This window comes from Pseudophryne corroboree, chromosome 9 (assembly GCF_028390025.1).
Source record: "Pseudophryne corroboree isolate aPseCor3 chromosome 9, aPseCor3.hap2, whole genome shotgun sequence".
In the NCBI taxonomy this organism is placed as follows: Eukaryota; Metazoa; Chordata; class Amphibia; order Anura; family Myobatrachidae; genus Pseudophryne; species Pseudophryne corroboree.
The window spans coordinates 110,508,127-110,520,764 of record NC_086452.1 but is presented as its reverse complement, the minus strand read 5'-3'; the positions used below and the strand labels follow the sequence as shown (position 1 = coordinate 110,520,764).

Genomic DNA, 12,638 nt, shown 5'->3' with positions numbered 1-12,638 from the left:
CTGCTGTGTGTCGGTACGTGTGTGTCGACATGTATGAGGACGATGTTGGCGTGGAGGCAGAGCAATTGCCGATAATGGTGATGTCACCCCCCCAGGGAGTCGACACCGGAATGGATGGCTTTGTTTATGGAATTACGTGATAATGTCAGCACATTACAAAAATCAGTTGACGACATGAGACGGCCGGCAAACCAGTTAGTACCTGCCCAGGCGTCTCAGACACCGTCAGGGGCTGTAAAGCGCCCTTTACCTCAGTCGGTCGACACAGACCCAGACACAGACACTGAATCTAGTGTCGACGGTGATGAAACAAACGTATTTTCAAGTAGGGCCACACGTTATATGATCACGGCAATGAAGGAGGCTTTGCATATCTCTGATACTACAAGTACCACAAAAAGGGGTATTATGTGGGGGGTGAAAAAACTACCTGTAGTTTTTCCTGAATCAGAGGAATTAAATGATGTATGTGATGAAGCGTGGGTTAACCCAGATAGAAAAATGCTAATTTCAAAAAAGTTATTAGCATTATACCCTTTCCCGCCAGAGGTTAGGGCGCGCTGGGAAACACCCCCTAGGGTGGATAAGGCGCTCACACGCTTATCGAAACAAGTGGCGTTACCGTCTCCTGATACGGCCGCCCTCAAGGATCCAGCTGATAGAAGGCTGGAAACTACCCTGAAAAGTATATACACTCATACTGGTGTTATACTGCGACCAGCCATCGCCTCAGCCTGAATGTGCAGTGCTGGGGTCGTCTGGTTGGATTCCCTGACTGAAAATATTGATACCCTGGATAGGGACAGTATTTTATTGACTATAGAGCAATTAAAGGATGCTTTCCTTTATATGCGAGATGCGCAGAGAGATATTTGCACTCTGGCATCGAGAGTAAATGCGATGTCCATATCTGCCAGAAGGAGTTTATGGACGCGACAGTGGTCAGGTGATGCGGATTCCAAACGACATATGGAAGTATTGCCGTATAAAGGGGAGGAATTATTTGGCGTCGGTCTATCGGATCTGGTGGCTACGGCAACTGCCGGAAAATCCACTTTTTTACCTCAGACCCCCTCCCAACAGAAAAAGACACCGTCTTTTCAGCCGCAGTCCTTTCGTTCCTATAAGAACAAGCGGACAAAAGGACAGTCATATCTGCCTCGGGGCAGAGGAAGGGGTAAGAGAGGGCAGCAAGCAGCCCCTGCCCAGGAACAGAAGCCCTCCCAGGGTTCTGCAAAGCCCTCAGCATGACGCTGGGGCCTTACAAGCGGACTCAGGAACGGTGGGGGGTCGACTCAAGAATTTCAGCGCACAGTGGGCTTGCTCACAGGTGGACCCCTGGATTCTACAGGTAGTATCTCAGGGTTACAGGTTGGAATTCGAGAAGTCTCCCCCTCGCCGGTTCCTAAAGTCTGCTTTGCCAACGTCTCCCTCGGACAGGGCGACGGTATTGGAAGCCATTCACAAGCTGTTTGCTCAGCAGGTGATAGTCAAGGTACCCCTCCTACAACAAGGAAAGGGGTATTACTCCACGCTATTTGTGGTACCGAAGCCGGACGGCTCGGTAAGACCTATTCTAAATCTCAAATCTTTGAACCTGTACATACAAAAATTCAAGTTCAAGATGGAGTCACTCAGAGCAGTGATAGCGAATCTGGAAGAAAGGGACTTTATGGTGTCCCTGGACATAAAGGACGCTTACCTGCATGTCCCAATTTGCCCTTCACATCAAGGGTACCTCAGGTTCGTGGTGCAAAACTGTCATTATCAGTTTCAGACGCTGCCGTTTGGATTGTCCACGGCACCTCGGGTCTTTACCAAGGTAATGGCCGAAATGATGATCCTTCTACGAAGAAGAGGCGTATTAATTATCCCTTACTTGGACGATCTCCTGATAAGGGCAAGATCCAGAGAACAGCTGGAAGACGGAGTAGCACTAACCCAACTAGTGCTGCAACAACACGGGTGGATTCTGAATTTTCCAAAATCTCAGTTGACCCCGACGACACGTCTGCTGTTCCTGGGAATGATTCTGGACACGGTTCAGAAAAAGGTGTTTCTTCCGGAGGAGAAAGCCAGGGAGTTATCCGAACTTGTCAGGAACCTCCTAAAACCAGGGACAGTGTCTGTGCATCAATGCACAAGAGTCCTGGGAAAGATGGTGGCTTCTTACGAAGCGATTCCATTCGGCAGATTCCACGCACTAACTTTTCAGTGGGATCTGCTGGACAAATGGTCCGGATCGCATCTGCAGATGCATCAGCGGATAACCTTATCGCCACGGACAAGGGTGTCTCTTCTGTGGTGGTTGCAGAGTGCTCATCTGTTAGAGGGCCGCAGATTCGGCATACAGGACTGGGTCCTGGTGACCACGGATGCCAGTCTGAGAGGCTGGGGAGCGGTCACACAAGGAAGAAACTTCCAGGGAGTATGGTCAAGCCTGGAGATGTCTCTTCACATAAATATACTGGAGCTAAGAGCGATTTACAATACTCTAAGTCTGGCAAAACCCCTGCTTCAGGGTCAGCCGGTGTTGATCCAGTCGGACAACATCACGGCAGTCGCCCACGTAAACAGACAGGGCGGCACAAGAAGCAGGACAGCAATGGCAGAAGCTGCAAGGATTCTTCGCTGGGCGGAAGATCATGTGATAGCACTGTCAGCAGTATTCATTCCGGGAGTGGACAACTGGGAAGCAGACTTCCTCAGCAGACACGATCTACACCCGGGAGAGTGGGGACTTCATCCAGAAGTCTTCCACATGATTGTGAACCGTTGGGAAAAACCAATGGTGGATATGATGGCGTCCCGCCTCAACAAAAAACTGGACAGGTATTGCGCCAGGTCAAGAGATCCTCAGGCAATAGCTGTGGACGCTCTGGTAACACCGTGGGTGTTCCAGTCAGTGTATGTGTTCCCTCCTCTGCCTCTCATACCAAAAGTACTGAGAATTATACAGCAAAAGGGAGTAAGAACGATACTAGTGGCTCCGGATTGGCCAAGAAGAACTTGGTACCCGGAACTTCAAGAGATGCTCACGGAGGATCCGTGGCCTCTACCTCTAAGACGGGAACTGCTTCAGCAAGGACCGTGTCTATTCCAAGACTTACCGCGGCTGCGTTTGACGGCATGGCGGTTGAACGCCGAATTCTAAAGGAAAAAGGCATTCCGGAAGAGGTCATTCCTACACTGGTAAAGGCCAGGAAGGAGGTGACTGCACAACATTATCACCGCATTTGGAGGAAATATGTTGCGTGGTGTGAGGCCAGGAAGGCCCCCACGGAGGAATTTCAACTGGGTCGATTCCTACATTTCCTGCAAACAGGATTGTCTATGGGCCTCAAATTGGGGTCCATTAAGGTTCAAATTTCGGCCCTGTCGATTTTCTTCCAGAAAGAATTGGCTTCAGTTCCTGAAGTCCAGACTTTTGTAAAAGGTATACAGCCCCCGGTTGTGCCCCCAGTGGCACCGTGGGATCTTAATGTAGTCTTGGATTTTCTAAAATCCCATTGGTTTGAGCCGCTCAAATCGGTGGAGATTAAGTATCTTACATGGAAAGTAACCATGCTACTGGCCCTGGCTTCAGCCAGGAGAGTATCAGAATTGGCGGCTTTATCATATAAGAGCCCATATCTGATTTTCCATACGGACAGGGCAGAACTGCGGACGCGTCCTCATTTTCGGCCTAAGGTGGTGTCAGCGTTTCACCTGAACCAGCCTATTGTGGTGCCTGCGGCTACTAACGAGTTGGAGGATTCCAAGTTGTTGGACGTGGTCCGGGCATTGAAAATATATATTTCAAGAACGGCTGGAGTCAGAAAGTCTGACTCACTGCTTATATTGTATGCACCCAACAAGATGGGTGCTCCTGCTTCTAAGCAGACGATTGCTCGTTGGATTTGTAGCACAATTCAACTTGCACATTCTGTGGCAGGCTTGCCACAACCTAAATCTGTCAAGGCCCATTCCACAAGGAAAGTGGGCTCATCCTGGGCGGCTGCCCGGGGAGTCTCGGCATTACAACTCTGCCGAGCTGCTACTTGGTCAGGGGCAAACACGTTTGCAAAATTCTACAAATTTGATACCCTGGCTGAGGAGGACCTTGAGTTCTCTCATTCGGTGCTGCAGAGTCATCCGCACTCTCCCGCCCGTTTGGGAGCTTTGGTATAATCCCCATGGTCCTGACGGAGTCCCCAGCATCCACTTAGGACGTTAGAGAAAATAAGAATTTACTTACCGATAATTCTATTTCTCGTAGTCCGTAGTGGATGCTGGGCGCCCATCCCAAGTGCGGATTGTCTGCAATACTTGTACATAGTTATTGTTACAAAAAAATCGGGTTGTTATTTGTTGTGAGCCGTCTGTTCAGAGGCTCCTACGTTTGTCATACTGTTAACTGGGTTCAGATCACAAGTTATACGGTGTGATTGGTGTGGCTGGTATGAGTCTTACCCGGGGTTCAATATCCTTCCTTATTGTGTACGCTCGTCCGGGCACAGTACCTAACTGAGGCTTGGAGGAGGGTCATAGGGGGAGGAGCCAGTACACACCATGTGATCCTAAAAGCTTACTTTTTGTGCCCTGTCTCCTGCGGAGCCGCTATTCCCCATGGTCCTGACGGAGTCCCCAGCATCCACTACGGACTACGAGAAATAGAATTATCGGTAAGTAAATTCTTATTTTTCTTGAACCTGTCTTTACTCATGTGACTGACTCTTTATCATTATATCTTGTAACTTTCTTTTCTGTAACATAAGCTTTGAAGTGTTTTACTTAATTTAAATGATCTAATTTTAGCTCTGGTTTTCTGTTGTGTATCCAACCAAACTCTCCGAAAGAGGCGTTACCAAAATATTAATAATTCTGGGTGCAGGCAAAAGTCATAAGTTTGCCTTGGGTCATACCCTAAACGTTTGCACTTTGGCTGGTGGCAGTGACCGTGCTGAAATTAACGCATGTGCACAGGTATCCAGTAACGGTGTGACGTGGCAGGGATTCAAAGATTGGCGTATCTGGGGAATCGTCGTGTTTAGGATTGTGACAGAGAGGTTTATGGGTATTAGAGGTGGAGGAGCCTTACACTTCTAAATTTTTTAAAGTGACCGGCTCCCATTAACCACACCTCTATACCCCAGTGGAAATTCCTCCAGAGTCCTCTATGGAATCGGCACCAAAATCCCATTTTTTTTTTTATTTTTGCAGGTTCTTCCTCAGTGATTTGGTTATTGTAGGTCTGTTATGGTTTTATTTTGTGTGTGTTTTTTCAGGACAGCTTTAAACTCCAATTATATGCGAAGGGTGCGAGTTGCAGTTTTAACGGAGGCAGTGAGCACTTTTCTGCAAGTACGGGCCACTGTAAAGTGTAGCTACTGTTGCAATGACTCGCAGGTGTAAGAAACGCCACACATAATTGGCTTGAGCCCTTGAGCCCTAAAAGTAACCGTTATGATAAGAGTTCCATCACTGGTTAGATACACAGAATCCTGCTTAGAAATGACACCATACTGTAGTCATCTAGATTCTAGATGGGGATGCTAGGTAATGGTTACAGTAATATAAGCGAGTGTCTCAAAACATACCACTGTGGAGTCCTGTGACTTCTCTCTTGGACTAGGTTTGTCCGGTTTATCTGAAAATAATCATTAAAAATAAATCCTTAATATGCGAGGAGAGACTTATCAGTAGGAGAGCACAGACCATTTTCTTTTAAATAAAATAACTCTGGACCAAGGAATAAGCAGAGGCAGCGAGTAAGCTGGTGCTGAACTCTGATAGTGAATCTTATAGTCCATACCATATATAGAGTGAGGCTAATGGACATTATATGGGCCAATGAACAGGATCCATTGGCCATTTGGATGAGGCTGTTTGCAAACCCAGACAGAACTACTGCTGCTGCTGCTGCCTCAATCTCTGTATGACCTACATCAGGAACCCCATTCCCCAGTCCAACTGTACCGGAGATCCATCAGGGAAATTCTTCATTTTAAAAATCTCTGCTTTGCCAATCCCGACAGTTTTTTGGGCTGGGATTGGGGAAATCGAAACAGGTTTAATATTTCTGATTCCCTGACCCGGCTATCGGGGTATCAGGAGATTACAGCTATCCGCTGCTGATGTATGGGGGCCTACAGTCAGGAAATAACGACTCACACAAGCCAGTAAGTGAAATATGTGGTCAAAGTCTTACAGCATTTACCAGTATGTCTAATATTGACCTTACTAAGTCAGATTTATTAGGCATTGTTGTTAATTTTGGATCACCCACACTGTGATAATTCTAATAGGGGTGGGATGAAAGGACTCATGTTGGATTAACAGAGAAGGGTAACAAAAAGGGCACAGTAAGGCTTGCAACGTAGACCCCACTGCATGGTAATATACTATTGAGTGAATTCTGGAACAATCTTTCCTTGCCCATTCCCTCTCTAAATCATATTTCAATTTACTTGCCTCTAACAGCCATCTTTAAAACGACGTTAATTGCTAAAATCCCCTTAAAGCGTCTGACCTTGCATGTTCTTTGGTCCTGTAGGGGCAATGGTGGTTGGCGGAGCTGGTATTTCTGCCGTCGGGGTTTTATTATTTGTTGTGGTTTCCTGCTTTGTTTCAGCTGCCTGAAAAACAAACATATTTGGTCTTAAATTCTACGGTGTCTTTTCTTGACGAAAAGGAGGGTTTAAAGGTGCCATTTGAAACATGGAGGGTAGGGCGGTTTTATCAGCTTCCCACTCAAAATACATGAGTCCTACCTGGAATGACCAGTATGTACCCTATGTGCTTGGCATTCCAAGGAGCCAGTAATGAATTTACATTGTTTTATAAATTTACTAAAAATATCAGTGAGCAAATACCTACATTAAATGTAGCATAATATGTACATGATTACTGTTTTGGAATCATATGAACATACAGAATGAATTAATCTTATACACTAGTTTTCCCATGATTCTTGTGAACAGGTGTAGTAAAATATAAAAAAAATTAAATTGATATTGTAATGAGTCTGCTACTGTTGCGTGAGGTTACAGGAGATCTCTGCATAGGGGTATTTAGATTGGATTTGATGTAGTACTGCAGGACATGTTTTTTTTTCTACTGCAGTAACCAATTTGTATAATCTGGTAGTGACAAATGTGGCACGAAGACCGTATGAAATTTCACATTGCAGTTTTATTACTCTACATGTCTGACGTTCCGGGAAGCAGTGAGCAGTTGTTGCTCACGGGAAGGAATAAGAACATTTTTTTGTATTTTAAAGTGACCTCTTAAACATGTTCTCAAATTCAGTCCTTGGTGCACACGATGACAGTGCATGCTTTCTATATCTCCTTTCTGGCACACAGGTGTATTTGTTAATAGCTGACACATTTTAAAGTTTCCACAGGCGGTATTCATTATTTCACTTGATTCACGTGATTCTGTGACGGACATGTTTGAATGATTTCTTTATATAACATGGGACTCATCCTCAATATATACTTCAAAAGCGCTAAGGATGAGTCCCATCCGTCTTTAAGCTGGAAATGACCTTTTGGGCATTTTAGTATACTGCTGCAGGGCTGTCAAGCTAGTTTAAAAGCACCCCTCATCGAGCATGAATTGCTGTTATAATACAAGGGTGATTCAATAAGTAAGGTAACCAGACTGCTCACATCTGTAATGTTCTAATTTCTCTCCGGGCCAGAGCTAGTAGACCACTGCTTCCTTTCACGCCCATTAGACTACACCTCATATCAGTCAGACTGTCCCAACCTCAGTTGTAAGATAGTGGGGCTGGTGCAAAAATGGTCAAACATTGAGGTGCGTAGTGTGATCAGATTTCTGAGACTATAAGTCACATTAGCAGCTGCAATTCATCGCCAACTTGAGGTGTACAGTGATAACATCATGTTATGGAAACAGTTTTGGGTTTGGTGCAGCACCTTTGATAATGGCAGGACAGCCGTTCAAGATGAGCAGCAATCTGGCTGGCCAAGCACATCCACCACAGATGACATTTTGTGCTGCATTGAAGGTCTGATTCTGGAGGACCACTGAAGAAGCACCTGGGTGGAAGGTGATTCAGCGAAGACTGTGAAGTTCAGCAAGCCGTCATGATATCTTCTATGCCGGGATAGATGCCTTGGTGTACCATGGAACAAATGCTTAGACAAGTATGGTGACTATGTGAAAAAATAATCTGTACCAAGGCCATACTATTGATTTATAGGTAGATGTACGAGTTGAAAAAATTTACACATTGAGAGGTCTTGTTACCTTAGTTGTTGAACCACCCTCGTACATGCAATATATTTATGTTACAATCTAAATAGTAAATTAGCTGTGATTTTTATTTATTTTGAATCATTGGACCCTACTCAGGATGAATATTGTAGCGTGGGTTGCATAGTGTTGTTTTGCATTAATTGTCCCATATAACGCCAGGATAAGTGTACCCATCACATCTGCTTTCACCACAGGGGCTAATGCCTCCCAACATGACCCTCTACAGGAGGGACAGAATGCTCTGCTCCTGGACTTTTCTCTCAATTTGTGATTGCTGGCACCTGTTTTGAACAGATTAATGTATAAGAAAGGTGTTTCACCACAGGTGATGGCAATCATAAATTAGGAGGCATAGATTCTTGAGGCCAGTTCGATTTTACTTTTTTTTTCCCCTCTAAATTGAGCAATCCAAATATTAATAGAAAAGGTTAAATGTACAGTGATGAGTTCTCCACCTCACAAACTGCAGGACTTCAGACCCCCGTACATCAGCAGGTGTGACCCCCCCTGATTCCCACAACCTACTGGCACCGCTGATTTGCAGAACGGCGGCCAGTGATGATCGGAGACTTATTTGGGAAATTAAACATGTTAAGAATGCCTGATTCCCCAATCCTGACTGAAAAAGATTGGGATTTTTAAACATGTTTAATATACCGGATCTCCTGACCCAGCCATTGGCGAAACGGGGAATTGCTCCAATACATCTCCGATGTATGGGGGCCATTACTTACCATTTTCTCCTTCGTCCTAGAGGATGCTGGGGACTCCAAAAGGACCATGGGGTATAGACGGGATCCGCAGGAGACATGGGCACTTTAAGACTTTAATGGGCGTGAACTGGCTCCTCCCTCTATACCCCTCCTCCAGACCTCAGAGTCTGTGCCCAGAGGAGACTGGGTGCACACTAGGGGAGCTCTACTGAGTTTCTCTAAAAAAGACTTTTGTTAGGTTTATTATTTTCAGGGAGCACTGCTGGCAACAGGCTCCCTGCTTCGTGGGACTGAGGGGAGAGAAGCAGACCTACTTCTGTGAGTTCAAAGGCTCTGCTTCTTAGGCTACTGGACACCATTAGCTCCAGAGGGTCTGATCAATTGGTGCGCCTAGCTGCTCGTTCCCGGAGCCGCGCCGCCGTCCCCCTCACAGAGCCTGAAGAGAGAAGCCGGGTGAGTAGTAGAAGCAAGAAGACTTCAAAGGCGGCAGACTGCAGATCTTCCTGAGGTACCGCGCTGCGCGCCATTGCTCCCTCACACATGCGGCTCTATATGGGTGCAAAGCGCAGGGGGGGGCGCCCTGGGCAGCAATGTATCCTCATTTGAGACTGGCATGAAGGTATACATTGCATAGGCAATGTATACAGACCCCCGCCAGTATAAATAAAAGCGGGAACGAAGCGTGCCGGGTAGGGGGTGGGGCTTCCTCGTTCAGCTCTAACCAGCGCAATTTTCTCCACAGCTTGCTGCAGAGACGCTGCTCCTGGCCCTTCACTGCTGTACACAAGTAACAGGGTGCACGAAAAGAATGGGGGGCACAAAATTTTGGTGTTGATTATTTGGTATAAAAGCGTTTACAGGTCTGGGGTGTTATTTAATTCCTTCAGACCGGTGAGGCGCTGGGTGTGAGCTGGCAAACTCCTTTTCTGTCTCTCTGAAGCACTTTACTGTGGGTCTGTCCCCTATAGCCCAGTGTGTTTGGGGGTGTCGATGCGCGTGTGTCAACATATCTGAGGTTGGAGGCTCTTCCCAGGAGGAGGCTGGTGTGGAGACTGAACAGAATGTGGGAGTGACTCAGTCGGCACCGCCAACTGCTGATTGGGTAGATATGTGGAATGTGTTAAATGCAAGTGTGGCTTTATTGCATAAGAGGTTAGACAAATCTGAGTCTCAGAACCAAGCATGGAGACAATCCATGGGAGATGGTTTGTCACAATCTCTGGCCCACTCAGGGTCGCAGAAACGTTCATTTACCCAGATAGCAAACACTGATACCGACACGGATTCCGACTCCAGGTTACATCCTAAGGTGGCCAAGAGTATTCAGTACATGATTGTGGCAATTAAAGAGGTGTTACATATCACAGAAGACCCCACTGTCCCTGACACAAGGGTCTGTATGTTTAAGGGAAAGAAACCTGAGCTAATGTTTCCTCCCTCTCATGAACTGAACGCTCTTTTTTTAAAAAGCTTGGGAATCCCCTGACAAGAGACTGCAGATTCCCAGGAGGATTGCTATGGCGTATCCTTTTCCCTCGCAGGATAGGTTACGGTGGGAATCCTCACCCACGGTGGACAAAGCTCTGGCGCGTTTGTCCAAAAAGGTGGCGCTACCGTCCCCTGACACGGCGGCCCTAAAGGATCCTGCGGATCGTAAGCAGGAAACTACCTTAAAATCTATTTTTGTTACTACGGGTACGCTGCTCAGGCCGGCTGTGGTGTCAGCATGGGTGAGTAGCGCTATTGAAAGGTGGGCAGATAACTTGTCATCTGACATAGACACCCTGGATAAGGATAACGTACTTTTGACGCTGGGTCATATCAGGGACGCAGCAATATATCTAAGGGAAGCGGCGAGAGATATTGGCCTCTTGGGATCAAGGGCCAATGCCATGGAAGTCTCGGCTAGGAGGGCGTTGTGGACTCATCAGTGGAATGGTGATGCTGACTCTATGGAGGCCCTGCCCTTCAAAGGTGAAGTTTTATTTGGTGAGGGCCTCGCGGACCTGGTTTCTACAACTACCGCAGGTAAGTCTTCTTTTTTGCCTTTTGTCCCTCCACAGCAAAAGAAAACGCCTCAATGCCAGATGCAGTCCTTTCGGTCTCATAAATTCAGAAAAGGACGTGGATCTTCCTTCCTCGCGGCCAGAGGTAAGGGAAGAGGAAAAAGATCGCCGGCTGTGGCAAGCTCCCAGGAGCAGAAGTCCTCCCCGGCTTCCACCAAATCCACCGCATGATGCTGGGGCTCCTCTGCGGGAGTCCGCACCGGTGGGGGCACGTCTTCAGCTCTTCGGTCAAGTCTGGGTTCGCTCGGGCCTGGATCCTTGGGTGCTGGAAATTGTGACCCAAAGATACAAACTGGAGTTCCAAGACGTGCCTCCACACCGATTTTTCAAATCAGCCTTACCAGTTTCTCACCCAGAGAGAGAGGTAGTGTGTGCTGCGATACAAAAGCTGTGTCACCAGCAAGTCATTGTCACGGTTCCCCCGTTACAACAGGGAAAAGGGTTTTATTCAACCCTGTTCGTGGTCCCGAAGCTGGATGGCTCGGTCAGACCGATTCTGAACTTAAAATCCCTCAGCCTGTATTTAAAAAGATTCAAATTCAAGATGGAATCTCTCCGAGCTGTGATCTATAGTCTGGAGGGGGGAATTTTATGGTGTCAGTCGACATAAAGGATGCATACCTACATGTCCCCATATATCCTCCTCATCAGGCGTTCCTGAGGTTCGCTGTTCAGGATTGTAACTACCAATTTCAGACGTTGCCGTTTGGTCTTTCCACGGCCCCGAGGATTTTCACCAAAGTTATGGCGGAAATGATGGTGTTCCTGCGCAAGCAAGGGGTCACAATTATCCCATACTTGGACGATCTCCTGATAAAGGCGAGATCAAGGGAGCAGTTACTAAAAAGCGTTGCGCTCTCCCTAAAGGTGCTGCAACAACATGGCTGGCTCCTAAATTTACCAAAGTAGCAGTTGATTCCGACAACTCGGCTGTCGTTTTTGGGCATGATTCTGGACACGGAACTGCAGAGGATCTTTCTCCCGTTGGAAAAGGCTCAGGAACTCCAGAACATGGTCAAGGAACTTCTGAAACCGCCAAGAGTGTCAATTCATCTCTGCACTCGAGTACTGGGGAAAATGGTGGCGGCCTACGAGGCCATTCCGTTTGGCAGATTCCATGCAAGAACTTTTCAGTGGGACCTGCTAGACAAGTGGTCCGGGTCCCATCTGCACATGCACCGGAAGATAAGCCTGTCCCCCAGGGCCAGGGTTTCTCTCCTGTGGTGGCTCCAAAGTTCTCCCCTTCTAGAGGGTCGCAGGTTCGGGATCCAGGATTGGGTTCTGGTGACCACGGACGCGAGTCTCCGAGGTTGGGGAGCAGTCACACAGGGACAAAATTTCCAGGGAAAATGGTCAAGCCAGGAAGCTTGTATGCACATAAACGTGCTGGAGTTAAGGGCCATCTACAACGGCCTTCGGCAAGTGGAACATCTTCTTCGCGACCTGCCCGTCCTGATTCAGTTGGACAACATTACAGCCGTGATGCACGTAAGCCGCCAGGGCGGAACAAAGAGCAGAGCGGCGATGGCGGAGGCCACCAGGATTCTTCGCTGGGTGGAAAAACATGCAAGCGCTCTGTCAGCGGTCTTCA

General features: G+C 47.3%; 1 protein-coding gene across 2 annotated transcripts in view; it reads right to left on the bottom strand.

Annotated features, from left to right (window-relative positions):
- Positions 1-12,638, bottom strand: part of NCF2 (neutrophil cytosolic factor 2) — a 146,792-nt gene that overhangs the window by 47,580 nt on the left and 86,574 nt on the right. For both annotated transcript variants that reach the window (XM_063939760.1, XM_063939761.1), the window contains exons 10-11: positions 6,512-6,617; positions 5,580-5,629 (exon numbers count right to left, since the gene is read on the bottom strand). In XM_063939760.1, coding sequence (XP_063795830.1) covers positions 5,580-5,629; positions 6,512-6,617 — 156 coding nt within the window. The remainder of the gene's footprint in view (positions 1-5,579; positions 5,630-6,511; positions 6,618-12,638) is intronic.